The sequence below is a fragment of the Pinus tabuliformis genome, chromosome 3_2 (assembly GCF_031772625.1).
Source record: "Pinus tabuliformis cultivar Carrire ecotype Pingquan chromosome 3_2, CPIR1, whole genome shotgun sequence".
Taxonomy (NCBI): domain Eukaryota; kingdom Viridiplantae; phylum Streptophyta; class Pinopsida; order Pinales; family Pinaceae; genus Pinus; species Pinus tabuliformis.
Genome location: NC_142302.1, coordinates 1,032,396,868 through 1,032,417,387, shown reverse-complemented (window position 1 = coordinate 1,032,417,387; position 20,520 = coordinate 1,032,396,868). Strand labels below are relative to the sequence as shown.

Below are 20,520 nucleotides of genomic sequence, written 5' to 3'. Positions count from 1 at the left end.
AACCCTAGAAAAATGTTCATGAAAAAACACAAACATGAACCTTCCCTGAGTATGTTGGGACTTCCCGTGTGGAAGATATGTCAAGTAGACAACATGATTTGCTATTTTACCCTAACAAAACTTCAGAGATTTATTAAAACTCTAATACAATCACCAGCCCATGCTGATATACGCAGAACCCGAGACTCATTAATTATAAGGTTTTTATACTTGTGTATACAGTAAGAGTGTTGGCTTTGATGACGTAGACGTATCGAGTGACTGATCTAGGCCAACCCAATTCTTTGTCATGTGTGCTCTAACCTCTACCATACACTCTCCAAACACACTTTACAAGTGCATAACCTCTAGCAATGATCTCACTACCATCACACCATCTTTAGTCACTCATTCTACAACATCAAAAAACACATTCTCTATCCATGTGCATTCTACAGGTAATGCTTTTAATTTCCAACCCTCTAATCAATACATAACACCATTATTTAAAATTGATTTTCCCAAAGGATCAATTTGGACCCCATCAACGACTAATTAACACACCAGATCCACCATTACCAAATAGTTAATACATTCATGCCATCCATAATGATTTGGTGACCAGATCTAGTCAATGCATGACTAAATCAACATAACCAAATCGATCCACTATATGAAGGACTAAATCAAACATTGAAAGTGTTTCACTCTTTAACTAGATCCATGCACATCCAACAACCAACACTCTCATGAATAGATTGATATTAAGGCAATCCACTCTCTTTTGGTGACAACTCAACCATAACACCCAGATTAAACCAAATATTCATGGCATAACAACTAGATAATTAACATGTTCACATTCTGATTAGATTAGATAGATAATGTGCTCCACTACATTGTTGCACCAACTTGAAACCATATCTAGTCAAGATAACAAGAACTAATTGCCATTCTGAACAAGATCGAGTGGCGAAAATACCAAATCAAACTTTTATTATTTTCCATCATGCCCTTGAAGATCAGATTGATTCATTGGATGATTTTCACAACATGAAAATAATATATCAAACATGAATCCCTCCCAATTTCCTTTGATCACTCTAGTTCATATAAGAAATGAAAGACATCACAAATGTCAAGTTAAGTGCCCATCACATCTTCCTCTTTTTTGTATGACCAGATTGTTCCTCAATAGAAATCAACCCACAGGTGAATTCTTTATGCATTGAAAAAATGTTCGTTGGATATGAATAAGACAAACTATGCACATATTTGAACTAATTCAATGCATTCAAGCATCCAACCTGAGTGCCCACTCCCTCCAAACCTTGGCATAGTAAATTTTTAAACCAATTTCTCAACAATAACATTCAAAACTAATCCATGGACTTGTTCAATGCATATACATTATATGTTCTTTTTGTCTTCAAATCTCTAACCATTCCTTACACTGATTGCATCGCAGGTACAACATACTAGCATGGCAATATACATATCTTTTATCCCACAAGTGCTCAAAACGCATAGACTAAATCAACAACTTATTAATCTAGTTAAATTACACCTAGTTGGAGGATTTGGACCATATCCATTTATTGAAACACTTTTAAATTAGATCATGGATTTGCACACTTGCTCACAGGGTCATAAAGGAGCATTCAAATAGAGATTGGGGATTCACTTCAAGTATCAATTTTAGCCACATAAAAAATAATGATTACATCAATAATAGAGCCATCAGAGCACCCTTTGAGGACATGATAAAATGACATATTAAAACCAAGACAAAAAATTTACATTGAGACAATAAAATGATAAGAAAAACTTCCTTTTCTTTGAGGAGCCCCCTGAACTCATGCACTTTATTTTACATGCTCCCCCTAAGACCTAATTTGGTTCAAATATTCATTAAGGTCTCTTGGTGCTCCTTCCTCTCTCAAAGCCTAATATGTTGATTTTTTGTTCTAAGGACTAGGCTTCTAGACTTTCTTTTTAATCTTCTTTGATTAAGATTCTCTTTTTTATTGGATCACACAACTAAATTAGGCATCTTGCAATATTTGGTTAGATGGCCAATATTATCTCATGTAAAACATTTTATGTGACCAAGGAATGGTGGAAAAGGATCAGGTCTTTTGTTGAGCTGCATTGTATTCTTTTTCTTCTTTGCATTAGTCCTGCATTCAACAGCCTTGTGCTTAAAAAAATTTCATAAGTAATAAGTGACCATAAAATGAATTTTTATACATGATGGTTGATGATGATCTTCCTTAATTGATAGGTTGAGAAGGCTTCCTTTTTCTGCTCCAACTTCAAATGCCTATTCGACTGATATAAATTGATCATTCTTTGTTTATGATCAACTACTATATGTCAAAAACTATGGAAAGTGAGGCACTTTATATCCTCTGATGATGAAGTGAAATATCTTCTATTTGATAATTATTTTCTTAACTCTCTTCTTGGCTATTGATGTAATTGTTGGCCCCCTTTCTTGCTAGAATCATTTTATTTGAAAGTCCTTTTGGATGTCGCCTTAGATCTAGATTCTCCTTCCACCTGATTGTTCTTCTTCTCTAAATTGTTTCTCATAGAAACAACCTCAACTTCTAATCTTTCACAATCATTTTCCTTTTCTTTAAAATACTTTCTCATTCCTTCTTCAATCCTCCTTCCTTGTTCTATTCGAGTTTTCAAACTAATAATTTCTTCTTTAAAATATTACTCTCTTTCTTCAAGTATTTGAAGAAGCTTTTTTAGATCTCTATTTTTGTAGAGAGCTTTTCTATTTCAGCTAATGCAGAGCTATGTTGAGTTTGATATCTAGCCTCTCTCTCTTCCTGAAAATATACCACTTTGATGCTGGGAGAGAAAATGTCATTTGGATGATCACTTTCCTTTTAAGGGGCCTTTTTCTTCGTCTTCCTTTTCTCCGTCATTAGTATTGGTTTCTCCTTCAAGGCCTGAAACCTTTCCCAATTCTCCTTTGCAGAATTGAGATCCACGACTTTCTCAAGATCCGGATTATGAAGATTGTCATAAATTGTAAACTTAGCTTGGGCATTCCATTGTTGGACTTGTTTGTAGGGGGTTCTTCATCATAACCATTCATCACTGCATTCCATAATTTAGATCCAAGTGCAAATAATTGGGATTTCACCTTCTCTCTCCATTCTTGAAAATTTGCAGGACTAAGCAACAGGGCACTTTCATAACCCATGATTTTCCCATTTCCACCTTCTAGCAATTAAGCCACAATAGAAGGGACCTGCTCTATTATTAATTGTTAGAATCAAATCACTACTGAGAGTGGGTGGAGGGGGGGGGGGGGGGGGGGGGGGCGGGGGGGCGGTGAATCGGTAGTGATAACAAATATAATATTTTTTTTTTCAAATAATTAGTCAAACATTACACAAAATATCATCAATAGTTTTTATCACGTAAACCACACTAAACAATCAACATAGACATCATATCAAGCATACACATAGGACACTATGGTGGAAAGCCTCAAGGGGGAGAAAACCACCTTGTTATTGTTGTGTTACTTCTCTTTCTTTTATTATCAATAAATTTGTTTTACAAATGTTAGCCCCAACTAGCTAAGAGCCATTACTCCTCTACAACAGTTTGTTGGCCACCACCAACTATGAAGCCCCAACTCCCTATCCACTGGTTGCTTGTCACTACCAGCAAGGAGTCATTACTCCTATCTTGGCATGCCACCACTTGTCGGAGGTCCCATCCTCCTCAAATTCTCAGGGCCATGTTTTCATTCATTTTAAGGCTGGAACCCAAAGCAAACAAATGAACTTTGAAACACATAAATAAGTCAGCTCCCTTTGCAACACAATCTCAACCTCTCTAATTGACGCTCACTTCTACAAATATTCAAACAACTTCATTATGCACTATAGCTCAACTAAATTCTAACAATGGCATTTCATATTTATGCTAATTTCTCCCTCATCGAGATACACTATATAAATCATTAATTACACACCACTTCTCTTGATGACCACATCAAATAAGCTCTCACACCAAATATCATGGGAAAAACCCTTGCAATTGCCCGTGGTTTTATTTTCTCAAGAATCTTCACCCAGATCTGTAACATATCCTCAATAAAACATCATCATCACACTAGAATATATAGTTTTAGCCATCTACAATAATAACAACACACTCATGATCATGATACACCAATAAACCATGCCAAAACACATATAAAAATTGACATCAATACCAACCAAAGAACATTGTTGCCAATAAAATTTTTAATAACATCACTTTATTTATTTATTTAACATTTTAATCATTTTTAAATAAATAAAAAAACATTAAAAAACCATTAAAAAAATATTATTAAAATTTATATCAAAACTTCCCTTCCAAATTTGTCAGTAACAAGTAAAATATCACCTTCCTCCATAATCTTTCACATGTTATATAAACCATAAGTGGATAAAATATAAAATGAATCAGAAATTTGGGTAAACAAATATAAGTATCCCATTTACATGTTTACGTTGTGAGCGAGGTGAGTGGGATACCTCTTATGGTCTTTAATATATTATTTTTATTTATGATTATTTAATATACATTAAATAAATAATATAAAATGTGTTATGTAAAATATTATGGTATTTTTTAATTATTTTATTTAAAATATTATGGTTTTTTTAATATTATTATTTTTAATTCTATTTATTAGATGTAATGCACTGATTTTAATAATAAAAGATGAAATTGATCATATGTTAATTAAAAAAAAATTGTAAATATTAATTTTACTAATTAAAATAACGATAGTACTATGACATTTTTAGGGTTAATTTTAACCAAAATCTAACAGAGATTTAATAAAAACATGAGTCTAATTTGTTTAATATGTATAATTAAAGTGCCCAAGTTGTTTAATATGTAGAATTTAAGTGTCTGGGGGTGTTGAATCTATGTATTCAAAAATGTATTTTGAACAACAAAAAATCACATTTTAGCTTGAAATCGCATTGTTGAGTTCATGTGAAAAAAAACTTTTTAGTCTATAAGTTAGACTACACCATTAATATATATTAATGTCTCTGAAAGATTCATATTTTTAGTTTTCATTATTATTATTATTAAATATGAAACATATAGCAATTTTTTATATCAAAATAAATATATATTAATAAAAATGGTAATGAAGTTGTGAATATATTTATCATTGTAATTTTTTTTCCCAATTTATGTCATTTATATAATGTAATATTTATGTTATTTGATTGGAAATTAATCGAACAAGATAAAAAATGATTAAGAGTTATAAACAAAATTGAGATTAATATGGAAATGCAATAAGACATTGATCACACTAAAAATTCTACATGTGAGAAGATAGTATGCCAAAAATATCATTGGGAGATTACATGACAATTTAATTCACCACATAGTAGAGCCAACACCCATTACTTGGTTCTTTATGTAGGGAATCGATACATTCCATAGAAGAGTTGTGGTTTGTTAGGTGGCAGACCCAACACCCAATGTCTAGCCTTGTTGCAAAAGATAAATACACCAACTACTCCCCAAATTCCAATCCCAAATCCGATCCCCAATGCCATTAATGACATCTTTTCATCTAGATGCTCAAGCCATCCCATTTTCATATGGGCACTGCTACTATTATTGTTCCTCCGGGGATTGGCCCACAAAGGCTATTAGATGAAACATCCAAAACAACGAAATTGTATAGTTTAGAGAGCTCTTTAGGAATTTGTCCACTCAAATTATTCTTGCTCAAGTCTAACTGCTCCAAAGTAGATATGTTACTAAGAGATGCAGGTATTAGCCCTTCCAAATGGTTGCCAAATAAATTTAGCAATCGCATGTCTCTCAAAGTTCCTATGCTTGCAGGTATTTGTCCTACAAGATTATTGTTGGACAAATCAAGTATTGTGTTTGTAGATGAGAGGTATGGCAGAGTATACTCACATCCTTTCATGTGAACTGTGATTTCTTCTTCAAGGGGAAGATAGTTTGAAGAATTTACAAATTCTTGAAGTCTTTCAAAATGTAATGGCATTCTTCCACTAAATTTATTATTGGATAAATCCAATACATACAAATAGGTAAAATTCGTTACCCATTCACGGATGCCACCATGAAAATTATTATAGCCAAAGTTTAAAATTGACAACAATAAAAAAGATTTCAAATAGTAAGGAAGTTGCCCTATCAGATTGTTTTTCCTTAAATCTAAACACTCAATTGTAGTACAATTAGCCAAAAACATTGGCAAAGTCCCACAAATTTTATTAGTGTGAGCAGAAAAAAAAAGTTAAAGAGATACAACTACCATTATGTTCAAGTATTGATCCTTCTAAATTGTTCTCCCACTCAAAGCATTACTAGAAAGATCTAAATGCCGCAAAAGAGAGAGGTTCCTAAGATTCGTGTTTGGTGTGCACGAAATTCCGTTCCAGAGGCAAACGTATTATATAAGTTTGAAGAATTACATGAAAGTTTAGATTTACATGAAAGTTTAGATTAAAGTGGCATGCAATCTGCGCAGACCTGCTTAGAGGGATTACCATTAACCAATAACAAAAAACTTTTTACAATTTTCTTTTGAAATTTTAAAATCAAATTTATAATTTTTTTTGGATTTTTAATTTAATTTATAAAATTTTAACTTAAATTTCATAATTCACATAATATTTTATATCACAACATAAATTTTATAGTTTACATAATATAGCATAGCTCATTTATAATCTAATACAACATAGCTTATTTATAATCTAAATAATTCAATTTCAAAAAAAATTACCTTTATAATAAATAACATTAAATAATTTTAAAAAATCAATCATTATATTTTTAGGGGGGAAGGATCCCCGTTGAAGAAGCCACATATTACATTATATACATATCTATATTCACATATTACATTATATACATATCTGTACAACGGGAACCGTAGAATCTGTTGCATGACAGCAACCCACATGAGTCAAACAAATGTTGCGCGCAGGCAACCCATCATGTCCAGCGTGAAATGAACCCGGGTGGGGACGGCATTAGTGCACCGTCCCAACCACCCGGGACAACAAGGGGATACTAAAATCAATCATTATATTATCTTTATATCCATTACGGATTTTGTATATCTATTATTATTATTAAGAGAATTAAACTCACTTAGCGTAAGAGTATTGAATTTACTACATACTCATTGAATGTCCAAATTTGTAATGGACATAAACTGAGCAAACCTGTAATGAACATATATACGGAGGGATTTTTTAACAAGGATATATGTTAAATTAATTTACTTTTTAACAAAGATATACGTTAAATTAATTTACTTTTTAATCGAATGTGTTTCATGGGTATAAAATTGAATAGTGAACATTTTTTAATAAAGATGATAAAGGATGAATTGTAATTCAATTAAAGATTTTGAAAATATTTTAGAATTGATATGATAAGATTGATAAGTTAAAAAGTTGGACTTTTTCAATTTGTGTGAAAAATACTTAGAAAAAGGCCATTTTTCTCAATTTGTGTGCGAAATAATTAAACAAAGGCCATGTTAATTGGTCATGCTAAGCTTCTCTTTATCCTTCCAATTTTACGTAATGTCTCTAAAAAGACAATAAAAATAATGATAAATATGTTTTTCATAAAGATATGTTTCAGGAATATAACACTGAAACGTCCCCATTCTTGAATATACTAGCCACAAAGAAGTTCTCACTTATTGAGATAGAATATTTTAAATTTTCTTAAATCAAATTCAAAGGTTTAATAAACAAATCACGGAAAATTTTTGTTAAAATTTTATGTATGATAAAAATAAATAAATAAATATATAAAATTGAAAAGTCACCATTCTTGAATATACTGACCACAAAGAAGTTCTCACTTATTGAAATAAAATATTTTAAATTTTCTTAAATCAAATTCAAAGATTTAATAAACAAAACACTCAAAGTTTTTGTTAAAGTTCTGTGTGATAAAATAAGTAAATAAATAAATCGAACATTTTTTAACTATTGCGTTTATATGTTTTCATCGAAATTTTAATGATAAAAATGAAAATGCAATCCCATCATTAAAATGATTAATTTGAATAAAGATGGGACCTCCGCAATTAAATGATGATAGCAAAATAGAAATGTTGACCAATCAATGAGGCGTTATCCTACCGCCCACATACACAGCGATTACTCTATGATCTGTACAACACTTAGCTTCTCTTTAATCGGTTTTGTAAATACAATCAGTCTTTATAATTCAGTTGATGAATTTATTTATATTCTTGCGACAGACGCCGGGGATGAAGATATTAAATGAGTATATCATTGAAGACATATGGTTACATAACCATGGTCAAGCAATCACATTCCTTTCCGATTTCAAACTGGGTCATTACAATGAAGATTCCAGCGCGTTTAAGCTTCTTACATATATTAGATATATTTATATTATTGCAAGATTTTATATTCTGGGAAGAAAGTTCACCATTTTTATCAATAATTTGGAATGTTCAAAAAACCAGTTTTTGCATATGGCATACTAAAACATTGTGAAAAGGATATAAGCATAAAAAAGTTAACTCTGGCTTGTTTGTAAAATGAGATGCGAAGAACCAGGAGAGAATGTAATATTTATGTTATTTGATTGGAAATTAATTGAACATGATAAAAAATATTAAGAGTTATAAACAAAATTGAGATTAATATGGAAATGCAATAAGACATTGATCACACTAAAAATTATATATGTGATAAGATAGTATGCCAAAAATATCATTGGGAGATTGCATGACAATTTAATTCACCACATACTAGAGCCAACATCCATTACTTGGTTCTTTATGTAGGGAATCGATACATTCCATAGAAGAGTTGTGGTTTGTTAGGTGGTAGACCCAACACCCAGTGTCTAGCTCTGGTGCAAAAGATAAATACACCAACTACTCCCCAAATTCCAATCCCAAAACCGATCCCCAATGCCATTAATGACATCTTTTCATCTAGATGCTCAAGCCATCCCATTTTCATATGGGCAATGCTACTATTATTGTCACCTTCTGCCACTGGGTTTTCCTTTTCACTGCATGAATCTAAAGGACACCCATATAAGCACTTATTCCTTTGAAATGATGTTGCACTGAATGTGGAAAATTGTGTTCCTCCGGGGATTGGCCCACAAAGGCTATTAGATGAAACATCAAAAACAGCCAAATTGTATAGTTTAGAGAGCTCTTCAGGAATTTGTCCACTCAAATTATTCTTGCTCAAGTCTAACTGCTCCAAAGTAGATATGTTACTAAGAGATGCAGGTATTGGCCCTTCCAACTGGTTGCCAGATAAATTTAGCAATCGCATGTCTCTCAAAGTTCCTATGCTTGCAGGTATTTGTCCTACAAGATTATTGTTGGACAAATCAAGTATTGTGTTTGTAGCTGAGATGTATGGCAGATTATACTCAGATCCTTTCATGTGAACTGTGATTTCTTGTTCAGCGGGAGAAGGGTTTGAAGAATCTACAAATCCTTGAAGTCTTTCAAAATGTAATGGCATTCTTCCACTAAATTTATTATTGGATAAATCCAATACAGACAAAGAGGTGAAATTTGTTACCCATTCAGGGATGCCACCATGAAAATTATTATAGCCAAAGTTTAAAATTGACAACGATGAAAAAGATTTCAAATAGTGAGGAAGTTGCCCTGTCAAATTGTTTTTCCTTAAATCTAAATATTCAATTCCAGTACAATTAGCCAAAAACATTGGCAAAGTCCCAGAAATTTTATTAGTGTGAGCAGAGAAAAAAGCTAAAGAGCAACTGCCATTATATTCAGGTATTGGTCCTTCTAAATTGTTTTTCGATAAATCTAAAAATTGAAGGGAAGCCCAACTAAATATATTGGGTATAGTGCCAAAAATATTATTATTATATAGATCTAGATCTTGTAAATCCTCTATGTGACTTATACTAAGCGGGAGAGATCCAGTCAAATTGTTATTTGATAAATCAAGAGATTGAAGATAGCTTAATTGACCTATGTTACGTGGGAGAGATCCAGTCAAATTGTTATTTGATAAAAAAAGAGATTGAAGATGGCTTAATTGACCTATGGTACGAGGGAGAGATCCAGTCAAATTGTTATTTGATAAATCAAGAGATTCAAGATTGCTTAATTGACCTATGTTACGCGGGAGAGATCCAATTAACTGGTTGTTTGATAAGTCCAGAGCTATCAATTCCGTATTGGTAATAATATTGGGGGGATTAATGCTACCTCTAAGGTTGTTAGTCCCTAGGTTCAAAGAAATTAGCTGAGTACAATTGAATAGGGTGGGAGGGATGTGGCCACTGAGAGAGTTGTTGGATAAATCAATAATAGATATGCTTTTCATCAAACCCATAAGTGGAGGGATTGGACCACTCAATTTGTTTCCGCTACCGTGCAAGAGATAGAGTGAAGTGCAGTTGACCAGAGAAGTTGGGATGCTTCCACTTATACTATTGTCGTTGAACCAGAGTCTTTCCAAGCTGACCAGGCGACTGAATTCTGATGGTATTGGACCACTCAAATTGTTGTTGCTAATATCCAATTCTGTAAGTGAAGTGCAGTTGCCCAGAGAAGTTGGGATTCTTCCACTCAGAGCGTTGTTGGACAACGTGAGAGATTCCAAGTGGACAACCTGAGAGATTCCAACTGGGATAGAACCCCTCAACTGGTTGTGTTCAATATGAAACGTTTGCAGCAAAGCGCATTTGCGGATAGAAGTTGGTATACTCCCTGTCAAACTATTATGGGAAAGGTCGATCCGTTGAAGCCGTGTACAATTAAACAATTCCTTTGGAATTCTTCCACTGAAAGAATTAAAGGAAAGATCTAAATGCTGCAAAAGAGAGAGGCTCCCAATTGATGGGGAGAAGGTACCATTCAATCCGCAATATGGGAGTAAAATTGCAACCACTCGTTTCGTGTTTGGTGTGCACGAAATTCCGTTCCACAGGCAGACATTATGCGAGTTATTGGCCGTCCAGTTGGAGAGGCATCCAGATGGATCGGATATAATACCCTCTTTGAAACTCAGAAGCGCCTCCACATCCCTTTTATGGCGATTAAAAGTAACGGTTTCAACAGAAGTGAATCCATCAGTCTGTTCAGAATGAGTAGGCATTGCTATACCCATCATCGCAGAGCACAGAAACGTGATGACGAGAAGAAGATCCATTTCTGACTCTACCACTCCAACTTCCTTCAAATGATTTCTCACTCTACCACTCCAACTTCCTTCAGATTTGTTGTGTATTTATAATCGCAGCAGCAGTCGTCATATAAAGACCCGTGTGGGAGAACAAAAACCAAGTGATTTGAATTGGAAATCTTTTTAAAAGATAATGGAAATTTTGTATAAAGAAAAATGAAGAATATAAATGAATTTTAGGAAAAGTGAGAATAGCGGTGTCTTGACCGGGAGCAACCGCGTAAAGAAAGTGGCCGAAAATCTTTCCAAAAGTTAATTCATTTTGTGGCATTCATACATTAAAAAAAATCCGTAAATTTTACGGATTTGGAAAAAGGAAGAGCCGGAGGGGCCTCACGACTTGACCCGAGAAAAGAGGAAACGTTGAACGAGAAAATCTTTGGGAACTTCACCGAAATTTGGTTACATTTATTAGAAATTCAATCCTGGATAAAACGTCTTCATATTTTGGGGTTTTATGAAGAATGGCGGTGTCTTCACTGGGAAGCAACCGCGTAAAGAAAGTGGAAAAAGGAAGCGCAGGAGGGACCTCACGACTTGATCCGAGAAAAGAGGAAACGTTGAACGGGTTTTATGAAGAATGGCGGTGTCTTGATTGGGAAGCAACCGCGTAAAGAAAGTGGCAGGAGGGACCTCACGACTTGACCTGAGAAAAGAGCAAACGTTGAACGTCCTCGTATTTTGGGGTATGAAGAATGGCGGTGTCTTGATTGGGAAGCAACCGCGTAAAGAAAGTGGCAGGAGGGACCTCACGACTTGACCCGAGAAAAGAGGAAACATTGAACGAGACAATCTTTGGGAACTTCACCGAAATTTGGTTACATTTAAACGTGGCATTCGATTTCGATTGTACTGTTTTCATTGTTCCGGCATAAAACGTCCTCATATTTTGGGGTTTTATATCTTTTTCAAAGTTTTCGTATGTAATTTTTATTTTTTAATTACAGTACAAACAAGGAAAATGGGGATAACCAGTGAAAGCAGTAAAATATGGGGATATTCTTAATATATATAGATATATATATTATTTTAAGCATGGGTTTCATGCTCCATTTTGATGGCCATCTAGGTTAGGCATGTTCTTCATGATTCTAGGGTTTTTCATGCCATAATAATATTTTTCTTCAGTCAAGGGAGGCCTTGTCAATTTTATAAGACCCTATCGAGCAACTTGTAACATGTAAAAGATGTTGATTTTGAGTCTAGAAATTTCTATGAGCCTACAAGCACAAGTCGGTCCTAGTAGTGATACTTCGGCCTAAAAGAGGGTATTCAAACCCCACACATGTGTATAAATAGAAGAAACATCAACATTATTTAGCACCAATTCGATCTCTCTAAAGAATAAGTTCGATCTGAAGCTGGCAAAAAGGCGAAATCAAGAGCAAAGGTCTAGGAAGGAAGGAGAAACCAAGAAGAAGAAAGAAAGTTTTTTTTTGGCTCTATTCTCTCACACTTGTGAATGTTAGGGTTTATGCAACTTCTAGAAGGTTGGAAATTGCAAGTCGAAGTTGGGGGTCAAAATTTGTAGTTGGAAGCAACTTGAAGCATATTTAATCCTCGTTGATTTGGTTGATATGTGACCTAATTGGAAGGGATTCCTCGAGGGATGAATTGGTGATTAGAGAATATCTTGGTCTAGGGTTTAGGCCTTGGTTTTCTCATTTGAAGTAGATTCTATAAGATGAGAAGAGATTATTTCCGGATTTACCCTTGGAGTGGTTTTTCCCTGGCTTGGAGCCTAATTTTTGTGTCCATTGTATTTTTTTATTTTTTTTCTCTTAATAATTCTTTGATGAAAAGTTCTAATAAAGGAACATAAGAAGATAGCTAAGAACTCATAAATAATTATTGAGGTTAAGGGGAATTTGAAATAATAGCTTCCCTACTCCAACATGGTATAAGAGCTTGGATGAACAAGAAAAATTCAACTAAAGGATCATCTTGAAGGGTTTGTTAAGGGGAATCATTTGAAAAAGGACAAAAGGAAAGAAAAAGAAGATCTATTGACCTAGAAGGAGGATTACTACATCAAGCCTTCATTGAAGAAGACCTCATCATCAAAGGAATGAAGGAAATGTCTTTGTTATAGATTCTCTAGTGCATCATCTTGAAGAGTAGGAAGCATCAAGAAATATTGGTATTATCTTGCACTCTTTGAATTTGTTCGAAGACACCATTGTTGAAGAAATCCTAGAAATCATCATTCTAGGGCATTGTTGAAGTCTCCTTGAAGTTCTTGAAAGCATCAAGATAGTTGGAGACATCATCAAGGAGGACCCTTGGTAAGAGTTATATTGTCTTCAATGTCTAAATCCACTTATAACATGGCTACATTTTTCAAGGAAAGAAACAAGTTGGTTAGGTCAACAAATTTCCTAGCATGGAAGAAAAGGATTGATTTGGCACTCACAAAGAATGAAGTCGTGGAGTATGTCTTTTGGAGAAGTAGTTGAACCTACTAAAGACAAGACTCAAGAGTTGGAAAAATACAAGAAGGGGAAAGTAAGAGCACAATGAATTATTGTGGAACCAGTAAAATATCATCTTGTTCCCTTTGTTTCCTATTGAACACATCAAAGGCTATCTATGATAAGTTGGTAAAGTTGTACTCTATAAGTACACAAGGTCAAAATATTTCCTTGAGGAATCAACTATATAGAATAAGGAAATTAAAGGATGAAGACATAGCCACCTATGTGATGAAGATCTCACAAATAAGAGACCAGTTGCAAGGGCTTGGAGAGACTTTTAGATATTTTGAGATGACTATATGTGTACTAAATTATTTTCCACCTGATTAGAGTAGTTTTGCAACTAGAATTTACTCAAAGAAAGATAATACACCTTTTGTTGAATTATGGGCTCAATGTATCTAGCAATAATCTAGGATCAAGGCAAAGGATGATATTGAATCAAAAGAAAGATCTCAAGTCACTTGGGCTCCCAAATTTTCCATTTTTATATTTTCTTGTATCTACCAATTTAAATAATTTTCAACCGAGTCCAGATGACAAACTAGGACAAGTCAAATTTTTAGTTTGACTTGTCTAGGTAGCTGCGAGAAGATGACATGGCATAGTTTTAGCAAATAAGGGAGCGCCATGTGGCAGGATGCCATTGGACCCCGAATATCGCATATCGTCGAAAAGGAGGAGCGCTTAAGGAAGAATCGGCCCCTGGCATTCCCGACTGGGATTACAATATTGCATATCACATGCCAGAGGAGTTACGAATCGGCCCCAGTAGGACTTAGATGCGATGTGATATACATCGCATATCACAATCGCACAAAAGAGTTGGTGCTTGCGATGCAGTTCGGGATGAAGTGTCGAATGCGATTTCACAGTGAGTGTTGATTGTGATACTGCAATAAGGGGCCTGGACCCAATATACTATATATCATGATTAATAAACCCGACAGGCTCGTAGATGTTGCAGAGTGCTAACCAGTGCGCTGAGGGTTTCACGCCGATTGCGATAATGCGATGGGAGTGCGGAAATGAAACATTATGGCATACGATGAATACTCTTGTCGGATCTGTAGTTATCGTTGTATGCCTATGTCCGAGCTTGGATTGTCCGCCGTAAGTTGGAAGCGTCGATAAACCCGATGCCGAGACTCATGCGTTGTTGTAATGGGTTTCTTTATTAGACATTGTGTTTTCTATTACGGAAGGATTGTTGCCATGAATCCTTCCACCTGCTAACCTTGGGTATTATGTTGGAATTGCCTGATTGTGAGGGATGCCAACATGATCTTATATATATCACTGTTATGTCAGAGAAAGGCAAGGAGGAGAGGACTGGCCGAATACATAGATTTTATTGCATACATCAGACCCTGACCCTAGTAGCAGGCCAGAACCTTGCCTTAAGCAGCAGGGAGGTTCCGAGAAGGTTGCAGAAGGCCTGATTATCTAAATTGGGAGTTTGGATAGGCGTTTTTTCACTATTTTTTGCTAGGATTTCAGTGGTTTTATCTGTTTTCAAAGTTGGGCTCCCTATTATTTACCCATCTATCATCTTGGAGGTAAAAGGGTTGTAATTGCTTGTTGCTATACTTTTATCTCTTTTATGCCACTAATAAAAAGAAGGCCTCCCCACTATTGAGTAGGGCCCGGAGACATAGTCCAAACTAGACGAACTTCGTAATCAAATCATTGTGTCATGGTTTTTTGTGTTCTTCTGATTATTTTCTGTATTGTTTATGTGGTTTTAAGTTCCATGGTTAATTAACTCTGTTATATGTAATTCTAATTCATCTGTAAGTAAAAGATCTTGGATCAAGTTTGGTATCAGAGTAAGTCTTTGTAGATGCGAATCGCATGAGTTTATGCTAACTCAGAACAAGTTGTGAAAAGGAGAAAGAACACTTAACTCCTTTGATCCTGACGCAGGACATGCACATCGAAGAAGAAACATGGCCAATGAAGAAGCTCATTGGGAAGGGGAACAAAATTTCCGAAAGGTATTCTATAATATAACAGGAAAAGTAGACAAGCTGTTCGCAAATTATGAGAAGGAACTTGGGCATGAGAAGAAGGATATCGATGATCATGAATCAGTAAATCAGGAAGGTGGTGGAGAATATCCTCCTCCCTCTCCTTCTTCCAGTGATAGTTCTCATCACTCTCATAGAAATTCCAAACAGACCTCCAATAAATCGTTCTTCAAGTTAGATGTGAAGTTATACCTACCCATGTACAATGGATAATGTAGTGCATAAAAAATCAATAACTGGATAAGGCAGATAGAGGTTTACTTCTGAATCCAGTAGATCGAAGAAGATGGGGTGAAAGTCCAGTTAGCATCTCTTCGGCTAAGTGGCACTGCCCTCATTTGGTGGGAGAGCAAGTTACAGAAGGGAAGCACGAAGTCAGGTAACATTTTGTCCTCTTGGTCTAGCTTTATTTCTGTATTAAAGGACAAATTCTACCCTCTGGGTTATAAGCAAAAGGAATTTATGGACTGGAAATACTTAAGGCAAGGTAAGGGCTAGAATGTACAGAGCTTCACGTAGGAATTTCAAAAACAAGCACTGAATCTGGGCATCTCATTAGATGCACCCAAAACTGTAACTAAGTACATAGGTGCACTACATAGTTACATCAGACACTAATTATTACTGTTCGAGCCTACTTCAATTGATATGGCCAGTGTTAAAGCTATACATCTTGAAAGTCAAGGCAAGAATGATCGAGATGACCAAACCAAGAAGAATCCATTCAAACCTCAACATGGAAAATTCTAGAAGAAAGGAAAATGGAAGAATAAGAAGACCATTGCTGCCAAGAAGGGGGGCGAAGAAACACCGTCGTGCACTCACTGCAAGAAGGATGGGCATGATGAGGACCAATGCTGGAAGTTGCATTTAGAACTGAGACTGAAGAGATTCGATGGAAAGGGGAAGCAGAAGACAGTGGCAACAACACAGGACTTTGGATCGGATTCCAGCGATAAAACATTGAACATAGTCGTGGGCGCAAAATGTACTCTTTCTATTAATGATGTTTTGATTCAGTCGCAAGCACTAGTTATTTGAATGAGCTTGTGAGTCATGAGCAAAAGAGAATTGAGTTGTTCCACATTAGAGTTGTCATAAAGCATACAGGGGTGGAAACTCTATTTGATTCAGGTTCCTAAGCAAACTTAATCTCAGATTCCTTAGTAAAAAGGCTAGGCCTTGAAACTAAACCTCATCCAAGTCCATACCCACTTGGTTGGGTAAGCGATAAAGCCAAATTGCAGGTCACCAAGTAGTGTAGGGCCAGGTTTGTAATCGCTTCTAAATTATTTGATGAGGTAGAGTTAGATGTAGTACCTTTGGACAACTGTGGAATCATCTTGGGAAGCCTATATTTATATGACAAAAAGTTCATTTTCTTTCGGCATGAAAACAAATACCACCTCACCAAGGATGGGGTAGAATATATAGTCAGATCTCATCACATAAAAGTTAGTGCAAGCCTTGTCAATGCACGACAGGTTAAAAGACGAGTTAATTCCAGTAAAGGGTGCATGCTCATGGTAGTGAGGGAGAAAGAAGCCGAGATGGTTGATGCTTTCATAGGTTGTGATCCTGATCATAAGAAGGAATTATTTGAAACTTTTTTGGCTATGATGAATTGTTTCAGGAACCGAGAGGATTTCCCCCTAAATGGGAAATCCAACGTGAGATCCAATTGCAACAGGATGCTCCTTTATCAAATGTTGGCATGTATAGGATGGCTTTTATCGAGATGGAGAAGATCAAGAAACAAGTGCAAGAACTATTATATCAGGGAGTCATTAGATCGAGTTCTTCTCCTTGCGGCTCACTAATTGTGTTGGTGCCCAAGAAAGACGACACATGGAGAATGTGCGTGGATTACAGGGTGTTGAACAAGATCACGGTGAAGACTCGATACCCTCTCCCTCGCATTGATGAATTGTTAGATCAATTAAAAATGTTCTTTATTTTATGAAGTTGGATTTGCGTAGTGTAGAGCTGTAACTAGGGCCCCTCACACCGCTAATTATCCCACATTAATAAGTCAATCCGGGAACGTTTTGTTATTGCAAGGAGTAACTCAATCCGAGGCTGTTTGTCCGAGTAATGCTCGGTAGTATAGTGTCCTAATGGTTTGAAAGGAAACAGATGCTAAGCTGTAACAAAACTAACCCAAAAGATAAAATCACACAAGGCAGTTGATCAGTCAAGGGTACGGAAACAATAACCCATCCCTTTAGAAACTGATAAAGAAAGGAAATCAGAGCATGGACTTATAGGTATGGGGCTAAGCAGCGTCTTGCTGAGGCTCACGACAGCCTTAGGCCTGCTCTCACACTAAAGACAACAAAGGTAGGTAAATCAAGCAGCGAAAAGTAAAATGGAACAGCAATCTGGAAATCGAACAACAGTAAAGAAATGGAACAACAGTAATGGAACAACAGTAATAAATGGAACAACAATAATGGAACAACAATCCTCAACCATATGTACACGTTCTCTACTACTACAGCAATCTGAGAATAATGGATGATATGACTATGTTCCTGAACGAAGTAATATTGCTTTCAAGTCTTACAAATACTATTTCACATGGATCTGATAACAATAACATTCATACCAACATTCCGCTACAGAAATAGCTGAAAGATGCAATTCGAATAGATCCACTTATACAATGCAGAGACATGAGATAAAGGACTCATTCAGATATCAGTTATAACGAAACATAGCATATCACATAAAAGATGTATCAGATTACTTAAATAATGGGAATAAACAAACCACACAGTATAATAATACAAAAGCAAGTGTCCTTCGGAGCTGGGCCCTTGGCTGCCAATGGAACACTGCCTGAAGTTACTCCAGATGCAGAGACGAAATGAACACCAAGTCTTTTATATTAATTGCATCAACAAAAGTATAACAAAGTCAGGTCTCAGAGAGACTCAATGATTACAGTTGGTTCTGGAATTTAGAATTACAAAAACAGTCCTCCTCCGTTCAATGGCGTGGTGCCTTTATATAACAGAAATGACGGAGGTATCTAGATAATCAAAAGATAAGTTAAAGCAGCGATCCCTCAGGATCAAGGATCCTGAGGGATTCGCTAATCGTTCAATTCTTCTCTTTCCCTTCTTGCGTTCTCCGTCTCAGTATCCCGCTTTCTTTCTCTGGGCTATTCGGCTCTAATTTTACTTGATCTTGTCCGCATCCGGTTCCCTGTTGGCGGGACAGTAGTTATTTTCCCTTTGCTTCTTGCTTTCAATCGCCGATCCTTTGTTTTCACGTCTTCCTGCATAGAAAACGTCAATCATTAGCACTTAAGCTTCCTTTATCGATTGTTGCACATTTTATCAAAACCCTTTATCTTCTTTGAACTCATAATGCAGAAAAGGTTACAACTATTATTGAAAAACCACTAGATTGCTAGTCAAAAGCATACCTTCCAGGTGCTCCACACCCCCCCCTACTTACCCTGTTTCATGGCCTCATGAAAACATTGTAGTTGAGATGCAAGGCCGTGAGAGAATAGGCCGGAGAAGGGATCTCGTGAGGAGGCCGGCAACCGTGATGAGCAACTAGATGGTCAAAGAACTGGTCTATTTGATATGCAGGCATCTCATATAAGGCCTGATATCCGGGTGCAGGGTGCCAAATAATTGGACTGCAAAATCGATACCCTAACCAGGATGGCCCTGCTTGCAGAATCCGTTCCCCATAAAGGTTCAACCGGCTGGCAGCCAGCTCAAAATTCTCATATTTGAATGGTTCCCTGAGCTGGATGCTTGGACTAGAAGTCTGGTATCGAAATTTTGCAGCATCGAGGGCAAGATCTTTAATAGTCAGGAAATATTCCAGACCGTTTCGGATCAAGTCTTCGTGCATGGGCCCTATTATCTCAATGACTCCTGGGGTCCTTATGAGACTCCTATGCTTTCTCCATAGCGTCACTGGGTCTCTAGGTTCAGCTCGTATCCACAAGTCTAGGCTATTTTCTTGTCTCTGAAAGGTGTTATAAGCTCTGATCCATTTCACCTGATTAACCCCAAATGAGATGAAGGCTTGGAATTGTATATCGCCAACAAAAGGGCCAGGATTTAAGTCAGTTTCCTAGTCTAGCACAAGATTGTGCAGATAAAACTCGCATAATAACCTTTGAACTCTAACTCCATAGTGCTTGCAACAGTCTATAAAATCATTAACAGTGTTGATGTGGATAGGTGCTCCTGCCCTAACGGCTTTTATTTTTAATCTCAGATATCGTTCAAGCAAAAATAAAGCATAATTTTTAGCAGGGGCCCTACAAGTCAAAACATCATTATATAAGGAACACACGGTGTCCATCTGCTTAACAACACTATCTAATCGACGAGTTACCTTAGAAACCTTTTCCTGCTCCTTCTGCCATCCTTCAAAGGCCTGGCTCTCGGACTGACTGATGTCTCGAAGTTGCTGTTGGAGCTCTTTGTATCTTTCCTTGGGGACTGTCTGTTCTCGCAATTGCTCGGCTTCCTGCTGGGCTTCCTTCATCATTTTATGCAAGGTTCTGGTTTTTGGGTCCTTCTTCCACACAGCCGTAGAGGCTGGGAGTTTAACCTGGACCTTCTTATTACGTTGCTTTGAGTTTCGGACCCGAATTATGCCCGAGGGTGGTGCTTCTGTTTGGACTTCTTTGTTTTTTGTTTCCTTCTTAATGCGAACGAAGGGTTGCTGTGGTCTTCCTGCCATCGGAGCCTCTTGCTGTTCCATTGGAATATCCATTCGTTC

At 36.1% G+C, this 20,520-nt stretch overlaps 1 protein-coding gene across 1 annotated transcript in view; it reads right to left on the bottom strand.

The window, feature by feature from the left end:
• Positions 1–11,356, bottom strand: part of LOC149184115 (uncharacterized) — a 28,623-nt gene extending 17,267 nt beyond the window's left edge. The window contains exon 1 of the mRNA XM_089415232.1: positions 8,943–11,356. Coding sequence (XP_089271358.1) covers positions 8,943–11,225 — 2,283 coding nt within the window. The 5' untranslated portion in view covers positions 11,226–11,356. The remainder of the gene's footprint in view (positions 1–8,942) is intronic.
• Positions 11,357–20,520: the final 9,164 nt, after the last annotated feature.